The 22838-nt window shown below is 42.8% G+C and overlaps 2 protein-coding genes across 3 annotated transcripts in view; one reads left to right on the top strand and one right to left on the bottom strand.

The window, feature by feature from the left end:
* The window catches only part of LOC309606696 (solute carrier family 22 member 10-like), a 234399-nt gene that overhangs the window by 111982 nt on the left and 99579 nt on the right, over nt 1–22838 (top strand). The gene's annotated exons all lie outside the window — the stretch shown is intronic.
* PLAAT5 (phospholipase A and acyltransferase 5) overlaps nt 13854–22838 on the bottom strand; it is a 30337-nt gene continuing 21352 nt past the window's right edge. Inside the window, exons 6-7 of one of the 2 annotated variants that reach the window (XR_014232015.1) lie at nt 21834–22114; nt 19787–21744 (exon numbers count right to left, since the gene is read on the bottom strand). Coding sequence is in view for 1 of the 2 variants with exons in the window: in XM_082344164.1 (XP_082200290.1) it covers nt 22013–22114 (102 nt within the window). In the remaining variant the exon portion in view is untranslated. Of the gene's footprint in view, nt 22115–22838 lie in introns of both variants that reach the window. The other variant, XM_082344164.1, reaches the window with a different exon arrangement.

Here is a 22838-nt window from a genome sequence, read left to right as displayed (position 1 = left end):
AACCTGGAAGAAATGGACAAATTCTTAGAAATGCACAACCTTCCGAGACTGAACCAAGAAGAAATAGAAAATATGAACAGACCAATCACAAGCACTGAAATTGAAACTGTGATTAAATATCTTCCAACAAACAAAAGCCCAGCACCAGATGGCTTCATAGGCGAATTCCATCAAACATTTAAAGAAGAGCTAACACCTACCCTTCTCAAACTCTTCCAAATACAGCAGAGGGAGGAACACTCCCAAACTCATTCTTCGATACCACCATCACCCTGATGCCAAAACCACACAAAGATGTCACAAAGAAAGAAAACTACAGGCATATATCACTGATGAACATAGATGCAAAAATCCTCAGCAAAATACTAGCAAACAGAATCCAACAGCACATTAAAAGGATCATACACCATGATCAAGTGGGATTTATCCCAGGAATGCAAGGATTCTTCAATATACGCAAATCAATCAATGTGATACACCATATTAACAAACTGAAGGAGAAAAACCATATGATCATCTCAATGGATGCAGCGAAACTTTCAACAAAATTCAGCACCCATTTATGATAAAAACCCTCCAGAGAGTAGGCATAGAGGGAACTTTCCTCAACATAATAAAGGCCATATATGACAAACCCACAGCCAACATTGTCCTCAATGGTGAAAAATTGAAACAATTTCCACGGAGATCAGGAAAAAGACAAGGTTGCCCATTCTCACCACTATTATTCAACATAGTTTTGGAAGTTTTAGCCACAGCAATCAGAGAAGAAAAAGAAATAAAAGGAATCCAAATCAGAAAAGATTTGCAAAAGATCTGCACTGTTTGCAGATGACATGATACTATACAAAGAGAATCTGAAGATGCTACCAGACAACTACTAGAGCTAATCAATGAATTTGGTAAAGTAGCAGGATACAAAATTAATGCACAAAAATCTCTTGCATTCATATACACTAATGATGAAAAATATGAAAGTGAAATTAAGAAAACACTCCCATTTACCACTGCAACAAAAAGAATAAAATATCTAGGAATAAACCTACCTAAGGAGACAAAAGACCTGTATGCAGAAAACTATAAGACACTGATGAAAGAAATTAAAGATGATACAAATAGATGGAGAGATATACCATGTTCTTGGATTGGAAGAATCAACATTGTGAAAATGACTATACTACCCAAAGCAATCTACAGATTCAACACAATCCCTATCAAACTACCAATGACATTTTTCACAGAACTAGAACAAAAAATTTCATAATTTGTATGGAGACACAAAAGACCCCGAAGAGCCAAAGCAATCTTGAGAAAGAAAAACGGAGCTGGAGGAATCAGGCTCCCTGTCTTCTGACTATAATACAAAGCTACAGTAAACAGGACAGTATGGTACTGGCACAAGAACAGAAATATAGATCAGTGGAACAGTATAGAAAGCCCAGAGATAAACCCACACACATATGGTCACCTTATCTTTGATAAAGGAGGCAAGCATATACAGCAGAGAAAAGATAGCTTCTTCAATAAGTGGTGCTGGGAAAACTGGACAGCTACATGTAAAAGAATGAAATTAGAACACTCCCTAACACCATACTCAGAAATAAACTCAAAATGGATTAAAGACCTAAATGTAATGCCAGACACTATCAAACTCTTAGAGGAAAACATAGGCAGAACACTTTATGACATAAATCACAGCAAGATCCTTTTTGACCCACCTGCTAGAGCAATGGAAATAAAACCAAAAATAAACAAATGGGACCTAATGAAACTTAAAAGCTTTTGCACAGCAAAGGAAACCATAAACAAGACGAAAAGACAACCCTCAGAATGGGAGAAAATATTTGCAAATGAAGCAACTGACAAAGGATTAATCTCCAAAATTTACAAGCAGCTCATGCAGCTCAATATCAAAAAAACAAACAACCCAATCCAAAAATGGGCAGAAGACCTATATAGACATTTCTCCAAAGAAGATATACAGATTGCCAACAAACACATGAAAGACTGCTCAACATCATTAATCATTAGAGAAATGCAAATCAAAACTACAATGAGATATCATCTCACGCCCGTCAGTATGGCTATCATCAAAAAGTCTACAAACAATAAATGCTGGAGACATGTGGAGAAAAGGGAACCCTCTTGCACTGTTGGTGGGAATGTAAATTGATACAGCCACTATGGAGAACAGTATGGAGGTTCCTTAAAAAACTAAAAATAGAACTACCATACGACCCAGCAACCCCACTACCGGGCATATACCCTGAGAAAACCATATAAAAAGAGTCATGTACCAAAATGTTCATTGCAGCTCTATTTACAATAGCCAGGACATGGAAGCAACCTAAGTGTCCATCGACAGATGAATGGATAAAGAAGATGTGTCTCATATATACAATGGAATACGACTCAGCCATAAAAAGAAATGAAATTGAGTTATTTGTAGTGAGGTGGATGGACCTAGAGTCTGTCATGCCAAGTGAAGTAAGTCAGAAAGAGAAAAACAAATATTGTATGCTAACACATATATATGGAATCTAAAAAAAAAAAAGGTCATGAAGAACCTAGGGGCAAGACAGGAATAAAGACGCAGACCTACTAGAGAATGGACTTGAGGATACAGGGAGGGGGAAGGGTAAGCTCGGACAAAGTGAGAGAGTGTCATGGACATATATACACTACCAAATGTAAAATAGATAGCTATTGGGAAGCAGCCGCATAGCACAGGGAGATCAGCTCGGTGCTTTGTGACCACCTAGAGGGGTGGGATAGGGAGGGTGTGAGGGAGGGAGACGCAAGAGGGAAGAGATATGGGGACATATGTATATGTATAACTGATTCACTTTGTTATAAAGCAGAAACTAACACACCAGTGTAAAGCAATTATATTCCAATAAAGATGTTAAAAAAAAATTCTGAATAGTAAAGCAAATGCCAAAAATTTAAAGACAGGTAGGTTGAATAATACTCACTTAAAGCCTATGCTTGACAAAAGTCTAACAATTTATCAAAGGAACTAGAAAAATAGTCACCATAATGATAAAAACAGTTAACTTTTTTTATAAATTTATTTGTTTATTTATTTATTTTTGGCTGCATTGGGTCTTCGTTGCTGCACGCAGGCTTTCTTTAGTTGCAGCAAGGTGGGCTATTCTTCGTGGCTGTGCATGGGCCTCTCATTGCAGTGGCTTCTCTTGTTGTGGAGCACGGGCTCTAGGCACACAGGCTTCTGTAGTTGTGGCATGCAGGCTCAGTAGTTGTGGCTTGCGGGCTTAGTTGCTCTGCAGCATGGTGGATCTTCCCAGACCAGGGCTCGAACCCGTGTCCCCTGCATTGGCAGGCAGATTCTTAACAACTGCACCACCAGAGAAGCCCCAACAATTCCCTTTTAATGGTGGACTTTTAAGTGATTGTTATTTTCTTTTTTATAAGTTTCTGTATTCAAAGTTTTAATCAAGGAATATGTAAAATTTCAAAATATTATAAGGTTTCAAAAATGAAAGCACAAATGACAAAATAAAAAATTTTCAAAGTGTATTTTAATATGTAGAATTCTCATAAATATCTACCAAAAAAAGATAATAAGTCAATAGAAAAATGGGTAAGAGCCAGAACATAACAGTTTTAAGAGAAAAAAATGCCACATGGGTAATAAATGTATGAAGAACTGTACAAACCCACTGGAAATTAAAGACCTACAAGTTAAAATGAAATATCAACTTTTATTTTCAAAAGACCAAAAATTAAAGTGTGTTTATTGTCAAGACTAGTGAGAGTGCAGTTCAATGGAAATGTATTAATCGATGGTGGAATTATAAAATAATTCATGCTAGATGGGTGCTAAAAACACAGTTTGGCATCATTATCAAGAGCTTTAAAATAAACTTTCATTAATCCAGCAGCCGTTGACTGAGCACATAGTAATTACCAAGGAGTGTGGTAAGCAATCTATGTACACAGATGAAATGAAAAAGATGGGCTTAAAGCAGGTGTAACAGTATATATCTCAGTACACAGTTACAGGTGTGGTCTCACATCTTTATTTTCTACAGGTGAACATAATTTTAAGTTCCCTTTTCCTCCAGGTTCACAGTCAATCACAAGTCAGTTAGTTTGGGGGATTATTTCTATAATCCTTCCCTACCAGGACTGTCTAGATCCCATGGGCATATGCAATGCCACAGTGATGAGTTAAGAACAAGATAGCTGATTGTCAGTTATCTGTTAATACTGGCCCTGTACACACTTGGTTGCTACTACCTTGCCATTCACCGCCACATCAGGCACTGGAATCTGGCCTACTGATCAACAGTTTATGCAGCCACTCTGTTATGGGTCTGTTGTTTCCCCAGGGCACTACTGGGTCCTTCTCCTCCATAACCCACAGAATCTCCCCCATTTTTCTACCCTTCCCAAACACTCAGTGTCTTTCCCCTTCTTTCATTACCTCTTCCAGAGACATTCTAGTTATCCCCATGGACTTCAGAGTTTTAAAACAAAGTCAATCAGTCTTACAAGCTTCTTCTGTTTTTCACCTGCAAAATGCCTTCCAGGAGACAAAGAAGCACAGACATGACAAACTATAGGAATGTGGGAAAGACACAAGGGTAAAAAGGCAGGGGCTGATATATTTATAGTTCTCACTGTAGAGCCAAAGAGACAAATAGGTTGAAAGTGAAAGGACGGAAAAAGATATTCCATGCAAATGGGTCTGGGTTGGCTATACCAGTATCAGAAAAAATAGACTTGAAATCTAAAAGTTTACAAGAGACAAAAGAGAACATTATATATTAATAAAAGTTTCAATGCAGTATGAACATCTAACAATTACAAACATTTACACACCTAATAAGAGACCTTCAAAATATAAGAAGGAGAAAGATGGCAAATGAGGAAACACAAAGCACTCATTCCCCCGTGGCAACATTAATTAAAAAAAAAAAAAAAAAAACTAGAGACTGCCTAAAATAATTTTATAGGAGATCTGGAAAACAATCAAAGGACTACAGCAACCAAGAGAACACCAATCAAGAAAAAGGACATTCAAAAGGGTAAGAAATTTTTACTCACGTTTACTCCATCCCTTCCCCAGTGTAACACAGTGATAATCCAGGGAAAGTAGCAGCCCAGCTCCCAATCCCTTCTGCAGAACCGGAAGGAGCAAAGACGACCTTATTTGCAATGTTCTAATTGATTTGGGGGCTGCCTGAAGTACTGGTCTCTGTTTCACCAAAGAGCTCAGGGCAGGAAAAGGTGCATAACTCAGATCTCAGGCTGAAAAAAAGAAACTAAAAGTAAGGGGCAATGGTTATAAAAACTGGGCGGGACCACAGATCTACAGAAGCCTCGGGCAGAGATTACTGGTGGAGAAATACAATAAACCATGAAAGCCCCGAGGGGAAGCTGAGGTGAGACTCTTTGCAAAATTAAGAAATTCAAAAGCAGCAGTGTATACAGAGGAATTGTAAAAGCCACATGAAGACCCACACAGGATGCATTCTCAGAAAAGACCTGGGAAGACCTTAAGCTTCACCTTGAGCTGATTTTAAGGCTCAAAACACACTCTGCTAACTAGTGAAGGACATTCCCAGCAGAAAGCCAATGTACAAAGATTAGCAGAGGTGGCTGTTTCTTCAAATGCCCAATTTTCAACCAAACAAAGTATACAAAGAAACAGAAAAATATGGCGCAATCAAAGGAAGAAAATGGCAGCAGAAAACATCCCTTTGTAAACATAGGCCTCAGACATAATAGACAAGGACTTTAAAACAACTGCCTTAAATATGCTGAAAGAGCTAAAGGAAAACATGGACGAAGAACTGAAAGATATCAGGAACACTGTATATGAACAAGATAAGGACAAGAGATAGAAATTGTAAAAGGTTCTGGAGCTGAAAAATACAGTAACTGTATTGAAAATGAGGAATTCATGAAACCATAGCAAAAAAAAATCCAATTAAAAAATGTGCAAAGGACCTGAATAGATATTTTTCCAAAGAAAACATACAAATGGCTAATAGGGATATGAAAAGGTGCTCAACATTACTAATCATCAGGGAAATACAAATCAAAACCATGCCTGTTAGGATGGCTATTATCAAAAAGAAAAAAGATAAACGTTGGTAGAAATGTGAAGTTATCTATTGCTGCAAAACAATCACCCCAATATTTAGCAGCTTAAAACAAGAAACATTTGTTTTCTCTGACAGTTTCTGAGGATCAAGAATTCTGAAGCAAGGGACAAGCACAGGCAGGGACAGAGGACACAAATAAGTTACATAAGAGTGTAGTTCAGAGTCCCTGCTATCTACTAATATTACACTTCATCTCAGTTCACACCAAGCCCCCCTGGGTATCTGTCATGACTAGAAGACAGCGGAAGAAAATAATTGAGCTAGGTTCACATGTGGAATGACTCGGTATATGCATAGAAGTCACAAACTGACTGTTTTCTGAACTATTGGCCCACTCTGGGTGACCTTGAATGTCAGTGCTTACAGGAACTTCTCTAAATGGGCAGAGATTCAGGCATGACATCTGATCATCTACTTTGTATAAAAAGAGAAGTAGCCTTCCATCAGATATATATGGATTAAAGAGATTTTCAAATGGCTTAGCTTGTTAGTCTGGGCCTAAACACAGAAAGATTGGATAATAGGGGGATAGAAGGCCTGGGCAAGAGGCATGTGGAGGCTCCTATGGGAGTGGCATGAGTTGTGAAGGTCTTTGTGTCATATTTATCACCCACTAGAGCCCACAGAGGATAGACGAGGCACTAAACAGTGACATAACCAAAATGACTTAGAGTTGATGCCCACCATTGTCTGTCATCAGCCTCTCCAGTGTAAGCAAAATTGGCTTCTGATTGGAGGCAGGGATTGAGGTTAGGTACAGGTCCCATGGCATGGGATCCCACCCACTACCTCTGAACTAGCTGTCATTGCTGCCAAATGTCTAAACTGCAAGCAATAGAGATAAGCGCTGTGTCACAAATATGGCACAATTCCTCAAGGAGACCAACGAGCACCTTGATGACAAATTGATTACATTAGATCCCTTTCATTTCCAAAGGGGTAGAGGTCATCTTGAATAAAATTAACATATATTCTGGGCAAAGATTTCTCTTTTTTGCCTTCATGCCCTCAACCAGTCCTCAACTATCCAAAGGCATTGAGAATGTATGGTCAACCAAACAGGATTCTTCATAACATTTCATTGAACCAACAGACGTGGAAGGAAAAGAGCATGGCAGTGGATTCACAACCATGGGATCCCCTGGTTCTATCACACACTCTACTACCTAGAAGATGCCAATCCCAAGAGCAATGGAGCAGCCTTGTGAAAGTGCAGTTGAGACTTCAGTTAGGAGATGATACTCTGCTAAAATGGGAAACTTTTTTCAGGATGCAGTATATACTCTAAATCAATGACCAGTATATGGTGTACTGTTCCCCCATAGGTAGAATTAAATAGCCTGAGAACAAAATGGTAGAAGTTGAAATGGCTCAATTTTATCAAACTCTCAGCGCCCCATTTGGGAAGTTTGTTCTTTCTCTCACTGCAAATCAAGGGTCTCTGAGTACAGAGATCCTGGTATACAGAATGGGAACATTTCCACCAGGAGACACAGGGAGAGCCTCAAACATTAAGCTATGCCTACCTTAATTCACATCAGATTTCTAGAAGGGAGTCACCAATCTGACTAGATTAACAGACCCTGATCAGCAGCAGGAAGTAGAGCTGATCTTCCCAGTGTGCCTGACATCAATTTTCTCTGCTCTCAGTGTTCCATTGGGACATCTCTTGGTACTACCTTGCATGATTTTGACAATAAGGGGACATGAGAATTTGCCAGGACCTGAAAAAGCCATGGTGAATAGGACCTCTGATGCCTCAGGGATTGGATTTGTGTCATTCCTCCTGGTGTGCAGACCAGACCAGGAGACCAAGAGATATCTAGAATGGATCTTGCAGGAGAGAGATGATAAGTAACATTTGCAACACTGAGACCAGCTACAATGGTGGGATCTGTGTGTAGATCACCACTCTAACTCTCTCTTATAAGTTTTCCCTGAAGGAGCTGTTCCCTGGTGGGATGAATTCATACAAGTCAAGTGGATCTGTGTGGCACAAATCGTGGACTGTAATGGAAACTGTGATAGCTTTGATGTACCACCCAAATCTCCCTTTAAGGATCAAAATACTAATCCCCCATTGCTGTGAGTTTTGGCAAGTGATGGCTCATAGCTTCCGAAAGAATTGCCCTTGGTCAAAGGGAACTACATTTCCCAAGGTTACATCCCTCCAGTGAGGGGCAGCCTGTATCTATTGACTAGTCAATGTGGGGTTACAAAGGTTCCCACTATGGCTTAATTCCAGACACTTCTGAAGGGCCATTCCATCTCCACACCTGTGCATGAAATGGCTTAAGGATTCTCTATCATGATTCAACATGTACCTCTCAACAATCAGGCTTCCATCACATACTTACGGAATGTAATTCTAAGAGTACACTGTAATAAACCTCCTGTGTGCACATTTGTGCCTCAGAACTTCTTTTCCAGGAAACCAACCCGAGACAAATACTAAAGTGTTCACAGGTCTGCAGTGAAGCAGCCCAAATTAAAATGAATATCATTTCTTCAGTTTTGGCTAGAACCATATGAAGTCAGGCAACACTACAATTTTCTTTCTGATCTTATTGTGATGATGGAAAGATGTTTAGTAAGTAGGATTCACTGGATGTGGAACTGACTGAGCCTTGAGTGAGTATAAAGGAGAGTCAAAGGGTATTGTAAAGGCTTTGACTTGGGTAACTGGGTGAAGGGGAGTACGATTTACAGAGATAAACAAGAGGAGCAAGTGGTAGCAAGAGGTAGAATATCAGAAGGAGATAGTAGCAAGATACATTTCTTTTTCTCTTGTAGTTTGTCTAGCCACTCTTAATATCTACTTTGCTGGCTCTCTCTTCTCAATGCTCTACTTAAAATCAGAGTTCCAAGAGCTTATCCTTAGCCCTCTTCTCTTCTCCTTTGACATGACCTTCTTTGGTACTCCTGACACGGATAGGGACTTAGTGTGCACCTGTACATACTATGTCTACAACCTAGACCCTCTAGTTTGTCTAAACGTATATTTCAAATACCAACTAGAAAACCCTACCTAGACATCCCCAAAAAAATAATAGAAGGAAAGCATAAATCTGCCCTTCTTGTATTCTGTATTTAGAGAATGTCATTCTGATGCAGAAGAAAGAAATCTAGGAGTCAATTTGATTTTTTCCCTTTTCCTACTCCTAAATTCAATATTCAGTGATTTGGCAGGTGACCAATATGGTGGAGTAGAAAGACCCAAAACTCACTTCTTACCATGGACACACCAAAATTACTACTTACAGAACAGCTATCTATGAGAACTAGCAGAAAAGATTTTCCACAACTAAAGACATAAAGAAGGAACCACAATGAGACAGGAGGAGGGACAGAGACACGATATTGTCATGATCCAGACCCCCAGGTCAGTGACCCACAAATGGGAGGACTATCACAAGTGTAGAGGTCCTCCCCAAGGAGTGAGGGGTCCAAGCCCCACATCAGGCTCCCCAGCCCAAGGGTGCTGCACCAGGAAGACAAGACCCCAGAAAGTCTCACTTGAAAACCAGCGGGATTATATTCAGGAGAGCCAGAGAGCTGCAGGAAACAGAGTCCACTCTTAAATGGGGCACGCAAAATCTCACAAGCTCCAAGTCCTAGCACACAGGTAGTAGTTTGAAAGGAGCCTGGGTCAGACCCACTGGCTGATCTTGGAGAGCCCCCTGGAGAGGCAGAAGGGAACTGGGACTCCCGCTGGAGACGTTGGTAGCAGCCAGTTTGAGGAGCTTGTTCTACCTCAATAACGCTGGAGCTGGCAACATCAAAGGATTTTGGAATCCTTCCTCTAGCCTATTGGCACTGGGGACCTGCACCCACCCTCCAGCAAAAGGAAGACCAGCAATGGACAAAGAGGGGCCGTATTTCTCCTACCCCATCTCCCTGAACCCTGGGCTTTTTTTGGAGCCCCTAAAGTTTGGTGGGGGGGGTGGAGGGCTTGTGGTAACTAAAACTTGACTCTCCAGTGAGAGGAGAGTCCTGACGCACAACACCAAGGTCTCCTCCCTTCAATTATCTCGCAGTGGTTAAGAGGCTATTCGGGGGCTCAGGCAATGCCCTGAGTTTCATGTGCCGGACCAATAATGTCAAGGTTTGGCTCTGTTGGGCTCCATTTTAAGGTATGCAGAGCAGCTAGAAGCCACTACCCCAACCCAGAGTCTCCCGTTCCTCATCCTCTGTACCTCTGGTCTAGACAGCACCTTCTTTCTCACCGAAGACATAGAACAGACAACCACAAACTGATTCCCCACCGTGTGTCACAGGCTACAGTTTTCCCATCCAGTAGTAAGGAACGGAAGTCTCGCTGACTTTTGACCCATCTTAGCCTGAAAAACAATTCCTGACAATCAAACAGGGTTTCTGATTTTTTTGGTGGGTGGAGGTGGCTCTTCAAACTTCAAGCAATAGAGCCAGCTAGCTTACGCAACAAAAGGAGGGTTCTTGAAAGGATATTGGGGCAGCTTAGAAAATCAAAAGAAGATTTGAAGAAACAGGTCTCAGAAAGGCAGGGATGAGGGTACCTCTGGCGCCCAGGCAGCAGGAATCTGGAACTTGTACTCTGAAGCCATTAAAATGACTCAGCCCAACAATTTCCCTTCTGTGCATCTCTTCAGCCAAGTTTCAAATTCCCAGGACAGAAATGTTTGCTCAGAAAGATTCTCCAGCAACCTCATACATATTTCACATCCAGTCGACCCTAGCTGTGAAAGACTAATCCAAGGGCAGAGATACCCCATTTAAGATGGTCAGTTTAGTTCAAATGTATTCATCCATGGCCATGAATAAATGGCTCTTTTATCAGTAGGCAGGGAATAGGCTCTTCTCTGAAGAAGTGCCCTTCCCTCACTTCCTGTCTTTTGGAAGACTAATGCATTTCTGGGTAGCTATTGTGATACTGCATTGACCGGGGCAAGGAACAGCTTCGTCTTCCACGCACTTGAGTTTCATACAATCTTCATCTCTATGTGTTAGTATATTAATGCACCTTTGATGGGCTGCTCTTCATACACCAATGGATAAACATTTGCAGTTACTGAGCAGTTATATTGCCCACCAGATTAACGGTTCCATTGTGGCAGCACCACCATCTCTGACTACATAGCAGAGTTTGGGCACTTACACTTGATGTATTTGACACTTTTATCTGTATAAACAAAAGCTACCTTCTGTCTGTATATAAAAACATCACACAAAACTGCTGGATGGATTTCACTAAATTTGGAATTTATTTGGGGGGTGGTCTGCCTTAAAATCTAGACCATTCATAGGCTCAAAACTTTCTTGGCTAGACCTTCAAAGCACCTCAAGAGCACGAGCAGTCACCCTCTAGAGCAGCAGGACCTAAAGTCCCAAAGGAGGCCAAAGACAGAGAAAACAATGTGATTTCAAGTATAACTTAAAATACGGTCCCCAGGTGAAGGGCACAAGAACAAATGCTCTGAATGACAAGGGCTGGAATTTGGAATCCAGTTGCTTCGCACAGGGACAAATCCCGGTAGTGAACTCCAGGTTGAGTTACATCAGGGACTGATTTATTAAATAGTTAATGACTTTTCTGAGCAATGCCGGGAAAGCAGCAAATAATTTTACAAAATAACTGGAAAATGTAAAAATGAAAGCACCACATTTTTTTAGTAAAAAAGAAACATACGGTCTCAGAAAATGATTGCTGAGGAAAAGAAAAAAATTATCTGGCATTCTTAAAAACTAGAAACCTTTTTTTTTGGTTACATTAGGTGATACTTTGGCTTAAGCCAGAAGACTCTGTATTTAGTGCAAAGGGAAAGAACATAATTTAAAATAATATATGCAATGCTAGAATTATATCATCAAAAATTTATCTTAAAGGCCTGGGGTATTTATCCATGCTGTATGTTATATTTTTACATGAAACAAGATAATATTTTTAAGTACTAACCGTTATGTCTTATGTTTTCTCCAGCCCCAAATACACACACACAGACACACACACCCCCCTCCATTTAACTTCTTCACTTATGCACTAGGGTGGATACATCCTGGTTTGCCCAGCCTACACCTGTTATCTTGGAATAATTATTCAGAGTGTCTCCTTTTACTACCGAAAGTGCCTGTTTCATTTTTATGATCATCCTACCTAAGACCTTTCTTTTCAGGTCAACTAGCTAGAAATGAATTTTTTTTCAACATCTTTATTGGAGTATAATTGCTTTATATTGTTGTGTTAGTTGCTGCTGTATAACAAAGTGAATCTGCTATATGTATACATATATCCCCATATCCCCTCCCTCTTGCATCTCCCTCCCACCTTCCCTATCCTACCCCTCTAGGTGGTCACAAAGCACCAAGCTGATCTCCCTGTGCTATGCGGCTGCTTCCCACTAGCTATCTATTTTACATTTGGTAGTGAATATATGTCAATGCCACTCTCTCACTTCATCTTACCCTTCCCCCTCCCTGTGTCCTCAAGTCCATTCTCTACGTCTGCGTCTTTATTCCTGCCCTGCCCCTAGGTTCTTCAGAACCATTTAGAAATGAATTATTAAACCTAGAAGCAAGTCACCATGTCATAGGAGGGAAACTGTCAAGGTGAAGTGAGCAAATTTTTTACTTTGGGTTCAAAAATCTTTGTCCAAGTGTAAGAAAGATTTAGGAAGGCATTGTATTTAGCGAGTCCTGTCCTCTATGTCATTCCCTCAACCCCAAAACTAGCCAAAGATCTTCTAAGCTGGAGAAGGAGTGTCTGAGAGGAAACAAGAGGGTAGGAGCTTTTAAGACTCAAAAAAAAAAAAAAATTGAGAGAGAGAGGGAGTAGGAGCTGATAAAGAACTTTGGTCAGGGTACACACCCCACCATCCACAATGGAGACAATGAACTCACCCATTCAGTAGGAAACAAAGGATGTAAGGAGGTGCATTTACATAGAGAATTTGAAAACAATAATAAAACTTAACCCAAAGTCAGTCTGTTTTATTATCACCAAGCATCGGTAACTTTCATGTAAATGATAAGCTCCTTCTAACCAACCAAAAACAATATTTTGTTGGTCTAAGTTCTAAATAATTGATGTGATTACTGTTGTTTGTTTTTTGTTTTTATTTATTTTTCCTTGCTGCCTGCAGGCTTTCTCTAGTTGCAGTGAGGGGGGGGGTGGGGGGGGCTACTCTTCGTCACGGTGCGCGGGCTTCTCATTGCGGTGGCTTGTCTTGTTGCAGAGCACAGGCTCTAGGGCGCAGGCTTCAGTAGTTGTGGTGCTCGGGCTCAGTAGCTGTGGCTCACGGGCTTAGCTGCTCTGAGGCATGTGGTATCTTCCTGGACCAGGGATCGAACCCGTGTCCCCTGCATTGGCAGGCGGACTCTTAACCACTGTGCCACCAGGGAAGTCCCTACTGTTAAGTTTTAATAATATATCTGCAGGCTTCAAATTAGCACATTTTGTTACTTATCACTTAATAAATATTGTACCCTACATGGACATTGATTTGGAGAACTCCCAGTTTTCCAGTTGGTTTCAGGCATCTGTGGGCCCAGCTACACACATTCATTTCAAGAACAAGTTCGTGAGGATTCAGAATCATACCAGCTCACTTTGGACACTCTTGTGTCTGCAGTCCCTGTGGTATGACATATTCCTGACTTTAAATAGAGGATTCAAAATAAACAATGAAAGCATAGTGATTGGAAAGATAGAGAACCTGAACTTGAATGACTTTGACTATGTCATTTTATGTGACAACTTGAAGTTTTATCTGTGTTTAAAATTTAAAACAGTAAAACAAAAACTGTGAGATGTAAATTTTTGTTTGGTGAGTGAACATTTCATTTTGCATATGAAATATTTTACTGAATTTGAATACTATTTTTACATTGAATTTTACAGTTTTTAAGTGATTAACCCATTTAAAACTAAAGAGAAAAATTAAGAAAACAAAATATTATATCAGTGGTACAATTTAATAGTTGCCTAGATTGTACCTTTTGGTCATGTTTCCTTTTTTTTTAATTTGCTTACTGGACAGTTATTTACATAAAATGTTATTATACAAGGCTGTAGCTAAAGAACTAAAGTTCAAGCTGTAAGGTAGAATTAAAACTTCTGAGTAAATAGTTGTGCTTTGTAATATTTTTTTTACTTTATTCTGTTGTTTTTGTTGCATGGTTATGTATATGAAGTTTTAAAATTTTTTTCACTATATATTTTATTCTGGCTATTATTATTATGTTTCATTTCATGACTATTACCAAAAATAATTTTGACATAGAGGATAAAGTGCTTAAAATATGACCCATTCCAGGTGACATGTACGCCAGGTTCTGTCCCCCTCAAATTAGGGAAATGAGAGCGAAAGGAATCTGTGCCCCACTCCCAAGGGAGGCTTTTGTCAGCTGACTGCATTCTAGTCTGGAATTTTTTTTTTTTTTTTTTTGGCCGCACCATGTGGTTTGTGGGATCTTAGTTCCCCGACCAGGGATTGAACCCAGGGCCACTGCAGTGAAAGCGCCGAATCCTAACCACTGGGCCACCAGGGAAGTGCCCTGCATTCTAGTCTGGATGTTCCCCTGCCCCAAGATAAGGAAGCAGCAGAGTAAAGGCAACTATATGTCAGAAAGGGCGTGACGACAGACCCAAGACTCTCAAGGCCTCCAAACAGGCCAAGAGAACAGCTAAAGCTAAGAACTGATGGCTTGAAATAAGTGAAGCGGATTAAGAGGTACAAACCTCCAGTTATAAAATAAGCCACAAGGATGTAATGTATGGCATTAAGGAGTACAGTCCATAATATTATATTTAACTTGGTATGGGGACAGATGGTTACTAGACATCGTGGTGATCAGTTCATAATGTATGCAAATGTCAAATCACTGTGTAGCATACCTGAAACTAACATAATATGCACGTCAACTATATTTCCATTTTTAAAAAGGGGGTTGGGGGCTGATGGCTTGAAGAGTTTCAGAGTCTTGAGGAGGGTGCGCCCTACTGGAAAGTGGTATGAACTGCACCTTTGGGAAAGGAACAAACCTGCAAGTTCCTCAGCAAGATGCTGGGTCAGAGGGACAGTCACAGACAGAGACAGGATAAGTTCAATTGGGGCAGATGCAAGCATAGGGCAGAGGGGAGTAGAAGACTGGACTCCAGCCTCCTCCCGTGTCACTTAGGTACCATTCTTGGGCAAAAGAAAGAGAAGAAAATATTCTGAAATGGCTCAATTTAAACCTGAAATGACTGAGTTTACCAGCACTGTCTGCTATCAGACAGAATTGGGACTCCAGGTAGAGGTGAAGTTATATTCTTTTTTTCTAAGTTACACTTTTGCACAAACTAGTTACCTGGCTGTAAAGAAAGTCCCATCTGCAACTTTTACATTAGTGAGTAAAATCCAAACACCCCTAACATGGAAATCATTTTCACATTTGCCGACAGGATCCCATTGATAGCATATGCGAGGGCAGGCAACCCTGTGGTTTTCTCTCTTGTGGGTGTCTCTTCCAGAGGCTGAATTTCTCAAGGAGTCTCTATCACTGAATTTCCAGAAACTGACACACTGCCCAGAAAACGGTAGGTGCGGTGAAAAGTGTGTGCTGCCCGGTTCCCCGTCTTTAGGTCTGAGGGGCAAATTCCCCCAACTGCTAAGATTGGTGGTGGTTGACAGCTCCCAGCTGAGTCCCTCTCTTGGAAGGTCATCCCCGCATCCTTGGCAGCTGGCAGCCACACGCTAATAAATGGAGAGGTGGAGAGGACTGGCCCTTTTGCCTCAACGCAGGACCACTCTGTAAGGCCATCCCAGCCCCAGAGCTCCCTTTAGGCTGGCTTGGGCCTCTGCTGGGACCACATCACAGTTCAGCTTCTCCCTCCGCCCCAGCCTGCTTCCTCCACTTTCCCCCAGTAAGCTTCCTGCCCACAAACCTCCACCTCAGAGTCTCTGTTTTCCACGGAGCCCGATCTGTAACCATAGATTCTCTACGATGCTGAATTGAACTAAAACCACAAAAACTGTATACCCCAAAACACACATTTCCTATGGAGTAACCTAAGGGGGGAAATCTGTTAACAAGTGCTACCCGTGCATCTCACTACATATAAAGCTTCTCTAAGGAATCCCAGCCATGAGTCTGGACAGAACGATCAGCTTCTGTGCACTAGGTCATGTTTGGGGTCCTACTGGGAGCGGAAGAGCAAAGATGTAAGATCATAAGGTGTACTGTGGTCATTTGCTGTTTCTGCCCGCCTGGCTCCTTCACTTCCTAATCCACAATAATCACACAGTTCTGGAGAACTGGCCCATCAGGGTATTTTGACGCTGATGTTATGAAGCCTAAATCCAGATGTACTCTTTTCTGCTCCAGGATTTGACAGTCACTTAAGCCAGTAAGTTCGTCACTTTGCTTAAGCAATTTTGTTGTTGAGCATTCTGTCCCTTGAAACTAAGAGAGTCCTAACACAGGTCTACTTGTGGCTCAGGGAATATCCAGAGGTGAGACTTCAACACGTCTCTAACAGGTTATTTCCCTGTATTTGGAGGGTGACAGCTCAACCATGCCAAATATCCTTCTTTCCACACTTTTCTTGATATTATATATCTGGCCGGGTCCTCGTGTTTGGGGTCTGGGTAGTGCCCTTAAACAGACAAGGCTCAGGGAGCCTCTCCCGCCCCACCCTTCCGGAGCCCAGCCTTGTAGAGTAGAAGTCCTGAGTGTGAGCCCCCAAAAGGCAGTTTCATCAGTTTAGAGCACTGTTTTCCTATTGCCCTGCGAAGCCCCAGGGCTGCCACCCATGGGGCACAGAGGAATGGAAGAACAGAACCCTCAGTGTCTGCATGTGAGTGAGAAATACTGAAACTTCTCGTTTTATCCCCCTGAGCCGAGATGGTGGTGAAGGCTGCTCCTGCTACAATGTGCCAGACTGGGATACCTGAGACGCCAGAGCTGCCCTCCCGATGGGTTTCAGCGTCCGGGCAAGCTCTGCTGCAGCCACTGGTGGGTGGCCCTGTGCAGCATCAATCCTGGAAGTGGATTCGCACCAAAGCGGTTCTGATGATCCATGGCTCCCGAGTTCCTCCCGGGATCGAGTTTTTTCCCACCACCTCCCGGTAAAGAGGACACACCTTGTTGCTTCAGCCCTGTGAGAGACACTGCATTTGGGTAATCACAATTCAGTGTCTGTACCCTGCAGGGGCTTTCTGTCCCAAAGGTATCATAGGTCAGCTCGAAAGCTTATCCTACTCATGAATATCTATTGCTATTCACCCAAAAGCCAAGGTCTGGTATTAGGATTATATGCAATTAATTCTGCCTCTGCTGTGAGCCCCGTGGATGACTAGCCTTTTCTCCCTGCCCACATTTCCCTTTTCAATTATGCATCTTCAGGCCTTAAATACCCTCTTCCGGTACTTATCTCTGGGTTCATGATAAAGCAGCTCTTGATTTTAAAGTCCTTATTTTGCCAAGTGGAGACATTACTGCTATAAACATTTACCCAGTTGGAGCACTGTGTAAAGCTGGGTGAGTGGGTGCTACTTGTTCACGGGGGCCAAGTCTGTAATGGAGATAATGAACACATAGAGCCACAAGGTGACTGAAGGTCGTCCAAAAGTGTTTAAAACAGCACAGGGATAAATTAGGAGGCTGGGATTAACCTATACATGCTACTATATATAAAACAGATAATCAACAAGGAACTACTGTATAGCACAAGGAACTCTACTCAATACTCCGTAATGACCTATATGGGAAAAGGACCTGAAAAATAATGGGTATATGTATATGTATAACTGAACCACTTTGCTGTACATCTGAAACTAACACAACATTGTAAATCAACTATACCCCAATATAAAATAAAAATTACATTTAAAAAAATTTTTTTAATAAAACTCACTATAAATTTTAAAAAAAGAAAGAAACAGTGCCTGGAACAGTGTGAACGCTCCGCGAATGTCACTGCTGTCCTTGTCATTATTACTTTATTCCCCTCAACTGTTGGCAGAGCCTGTCCGCCAGGTCTTCGGGTCTAGCACACGCCCCCCAGGCTGCCCAAGTGAAGCTCTGGGCCCTGCCTAACCCAGAGCTGCTCCATTTTTCCCGTTTCACTCATCAGGCAGCTCGATGATATTATGCCTAAAGGGAGGGTTCTGATGCTCATGCAAAGTGCAGAAGCCAGGGCTCTGGAAAATCCACTAAAGCCAGCCAGACCTCCCTTGTCTTTCCAACTCAGAACTCTCCCTGCCACCAGGCTCACGGCTCGCAGGATCAAGCAAAGGTTGGGGGAGCCATCCTGCATCAAGATGGAAATGCCAGGAACCTGTGGCCTCCATTGATTTCTTTTCAAACGCCCTTCTTTTGAAACGGAACTGGAAGAACCCCAAATTACTCATTTACAAGGCACCCCCCCATGTTGCTACAAACTCAAATATGCTTTAACTTTGAAGTTGAACTTTAAGCAATCTTTCTGAAAACGCACAGAAAAAATTAAGTCTTTTTATATTTAACCTAGCAAACCGAATATATTTTTTTTAATACCCACCATAATCAAACAAAAAGAAGAAGAAAAAAAAAAAAAAAAACAACGAACGACTTTGCAACAAGAAACATCATGTGGTCCATAAATAGTTGTCTTCTGGTTAAAGCATCTGCCCAGTTAACGATGGGCTGGTGGGCTTCAAAAGCACTGGGAACAGACACTTCAAGAGAACAGAACTTTGAGTGGCTCAGAAAGCATTCTTAGAGTTTGTATTGTTCGGCTACAGTGATAAAAGAAGTGTCAGTAGGCACAGTGCAGGGTCAGAAGGCTCTATTGGCATCAGCATGCCATGCACCTAACAGCCCCTCCCCTGTGCTGTGCTTGACCACGTGTGACATAAAAATCCCAGTCCTGCAGAATCAGAAGTCATGATTCCCTTTAAAATCTTTCCTTTTTTGAACAAGCTCCCCTCCCGCCTGACTGCGGGAAATCCTGTTCTGTCCCAGAAGATTCCAGAGGACTCCCACACGGAAACTCTGGTCTGCTTGCTCCCAGTGGACTCCCTCTGGGGGTCCCTGAACCTCTTCTCCCCGTAGCTGCAGCCCTCTCGGGTGCTAAAAGCCATGCACACTGGCCCCTTCCTTTATCCCCCCCCCGCCCCCACACAGCAAGCAGGAGGCTTGTGGCTAACAAAAGGTGATTATAAGCATAAGACAAACACATGAAACTAGGAACTGGGGAGCAGTTCATCCCTACTCCCAGTGTCAATAGAGGGTCCCCTCTGTCTGGTTCTCCCCTCAGCCTCTGGCCTGCTGCCCCAGGGATGGGGTTCATTCCCCTTGTGTCAGTTGGCACGCCTGACTGGTATATTTTCCCCTCGTTATCTCCCACTCCTGGCCAGCAAAACCAGATCCCTTTGTCATCACAATAATCTCTGCAGAGGTTACTCAGGGTTTCCCGAAGTCCATCTTTCCATCATTAAGTAAAACATCTGGGTTGTACGTAGCACCTGCCGGGCCATGTGTCACTTAGACTGGGCCTCCCTAATTAAGGAACACAGCACGTTTCTGTTCTCTGTTCCCTGTGATATGCCAAGCGAACCAATGCCACCACTGTCCCCATTCACCCATCCCCCCCAAAGCAAAAAGGAATAAACACTAAAAAAAAAAATAAGAACACAAACAAGAGACCAGTATTTAACATCTCAGAAACATTTGCATTCAAATGACTTTCCCTTGGGATCTCCCCTCCAACAGTGGGTATGTGCCTTATATCTACAAGACTAAATAGGCTCACCAAGGGGTCCCACTCAAAGCAGAGTTGTTTTTACCCTAGGAACTGCTACAGGTTTTTTAGTAACACTTTAGGAAACGCTCCCCTCCTCATCTGCAAAGTGTGGTGTGTGCATTCCAGAGCTCATGACTTTATGGACAGCTTGGAAGCAGGGGGAGACCACTGTCCAGCAGGTAGTCTCCACCCCATGCTCCACTGTGTCTTGCATCCCCCCAACCATCTCAGAACTGCTCACTGCCAGCCCTGACCGCCACCCGTGGGTTCAGGCAGAGGTGGGCGGAGCCAGCGCTTGGCACGTGGCACACACTCCAAAATGTCTGTTGGATGAATGAGTGAACATAAGCCCTGAAATGCTCCTGAGGGTCTCTGCCTCACTGGGTACAAACCAGAAAGGACCCAGGGAAGTGTCTTTCTGTCCCAAACATAATAAGCGAGAGACAGATGAGGGCTGTATTTCGAAGTTACTACATACGCCCTGGGGTGGGGGAGTTGTTGGTCTGTTAATCAAACAACACCTGGTTACCTTGATTAATGATTAATATGGTCTATGAGTTCAAAGTGATCTTCAGGTCAAAAGGTTTCCTAATCCATGACTGAGTTAATTCAAAGCTAAAATTTATAAAGTATAAATTCCCGGCACTTGGGCTCTCCTCCAAAGGAAGATTCCAACCTAGACCATATCATGAATAAAGAGACTGAGGGAGGGGTATTGGGAACTCCAGTGATTTTGTGGGGTAGGGAGAGGGTGATTACGGGAACTAGGGACAATGGCTTTATCCTAGTCGTGATTCACAGAAATGGGGGTGAGCTCCACCTACCAGCACCTGTAACTGCTGTGCAAAGCAGAGAGAGGGGCCGCTCGGGATGGACAGAGGGAAGACAATCAAAGAGACACACCCAGACTCCAGCATCTAGGAAACAGGAAGAGGCAGTCAAGCTTGGATTGCTAAGAACAGAACAGAGTGGGGGAAACTGAAGAGTTTCCCTGCAGGTCTATTTCCTCCAAACAGGAGAAAGACTCTAGAAGATCCTAACAGATCTTACATGAGATGCTCAGGGGTTCCATCCTGCTCTCTTCACGTTCCTTCACGTTCCTCATGTTTCCCCAGGGCATTTCAAGAGCCCTTCTCTGGCTTTCTGGGGTGGCTTCAGCTCTCAGCTGGCACTAACAATCTCCAGCCATCATCTTAGATCTTCCATCATGTCCACATTCTTCAAAGCACAAAAACCACTCCTTTCTCTCCCTCATTCACACCGAAGTCCATTGATTAAATTATTTTAAGTATTCCTCTGAAATCGGTGAAGATAGAAATTTCTAATTTTCTGGAACTTATGAGGCAGAAAAGCAAGATAAATGCTCTCGTTGATTAAACTTTAAGTGGGGAGGTTTTTTAGACAATAAAGAATAAAGCTATGGATAAACAACAAGGTCCTACTGTATAGCAAAGGGAACTATATTCATTATCCTGTGATAAACCATACTGGAAAAGAATATGAAAAAGAATGTATGTATGTATGTATAAGAGTCACTTTGCTGTGCAGCAGTATTTAAGACAACATTGCAACTCAACTTTACTTCAATAAAAAAATAAATTAAAAAAAATAAAACTCATGTATAATTTTTAAAAGAAAATATTTCTTGGGAAAGGTGTTCCTAGATGAAGGCACAGGTGGCCCTGAGCAGCGAGTTACAGGTTTCCTAAAAGGCCTCCTCCCCTGAATCGCACTGTGGGTCTGAAAGGGCAATAAAAAGACCTTCTGAAAAGAGCTCTTCATTCCTGGGAACGTTCAGCAGAGATTTCCAGGATGTTTCAAGCGCCACAGACTAGGTCGAGCCTAAAAAGTAAGTAAGGCTCCTTCCTACAAAGAGAGTAAGATGAAGTATGTGAAACGCCTAGCACAGTGTCTGGCACCTAATAGATGCAGAATAAATATTAGGTTCTTCCCACCTTGAAAGTCCAGGGGTCGATGAGCACATATATTGGATGTATTTCTGGAGGGGTAATTGGTTACATTCTAGATTCTTCCAGAAACTCACAATTTTCTTACACGGGGCGGTGGAGAGAGCAAGGCAGGGGAGGGAAGGAGGCGCGTTCTCTCTGCCGCTGTCAGTAGCTCTTCCTCTTCTTCAGAGCCTTCGGGCCATTGCTGGTTTGGGCCTTAGGCTGTCCACCACGGCTGAAAGCACCGCCCCGGCAGCCTTCGCTCCCTCCATCAGCATGTGCTCTACCTGCAAAGCAGACCAGTTCATAGGACCCTCCGTGAGGCTCCTAGGTTCGCACCCTGCCCCACCCCCACCTCACCACACCCCGTCAGGAGCTGGCCTGCCTAGGAAGCAGCCACCCTCGATTCCCAAAGACCCTAGAGCTGCAAGAGACCTGGAGAAGCCAGGACGGCCTGAGGTGCACATCGGAGGCAGGAGTGAGCCCTTTTCCCAGGAAGCATCCAGGGCTCCTGGTCCCCTTCCTCCCCGAGAGCCATTCAGCCCACGGTCTGCCACTAGCATGGGGCTCAGAGGAGCACAGCCACTGAGTCCCTTATTCTACACACAGGGAACCTGAGGGCCAGGGAGGGGAACTCACTTGGACAAAGTGACACAGTGAACAGCATCCGCACTTAGATCTGGGCTTGGGTCTCATGAACGCCAGGCCCAGGCTCCTTAGCAGGACCTCCTATAACCCCCTTGCTCCCTGGGGTCTTCTTTCCCTGCACAGATGCTCAAGAGACAGGAGGTCCCACATACCAGAGCCCACCAGGCCCGAGCACTAGTACAAGGTCTCACAAGCATGGAATGGCGGGGAGAAGAGGCAGAGCAGGAAGGAGGGAGATGCAGAGGGTGGAGGGGGGCGAGTGGGCGGGGCTGCTAAACCTCACTGAGAAACGGGAGAGGGACAGTAGAGAGACCAGCGCTGGGATTCGAGCCCCGTAGGTCAAGAGAACACAAGTAACATAGA

Source organism: Balaenoptera borealis (assembly GCF_965194805.1).
Source record: "Balaenoptera borealis genome assembly, chromosome: 11".
Taxonomy (NCBI): domain Eukaryota; kingdom Metazoa; phylum Chordata; class Mammalia; order Artiodactyla; family Balaenopteridae; genus Balaenoptera; species Balaenoptera borealis.
Note: the sequence above shows the minus strand (reverse complement) of the source record. Positions and strands in the feature narration are given on the sequence as shown.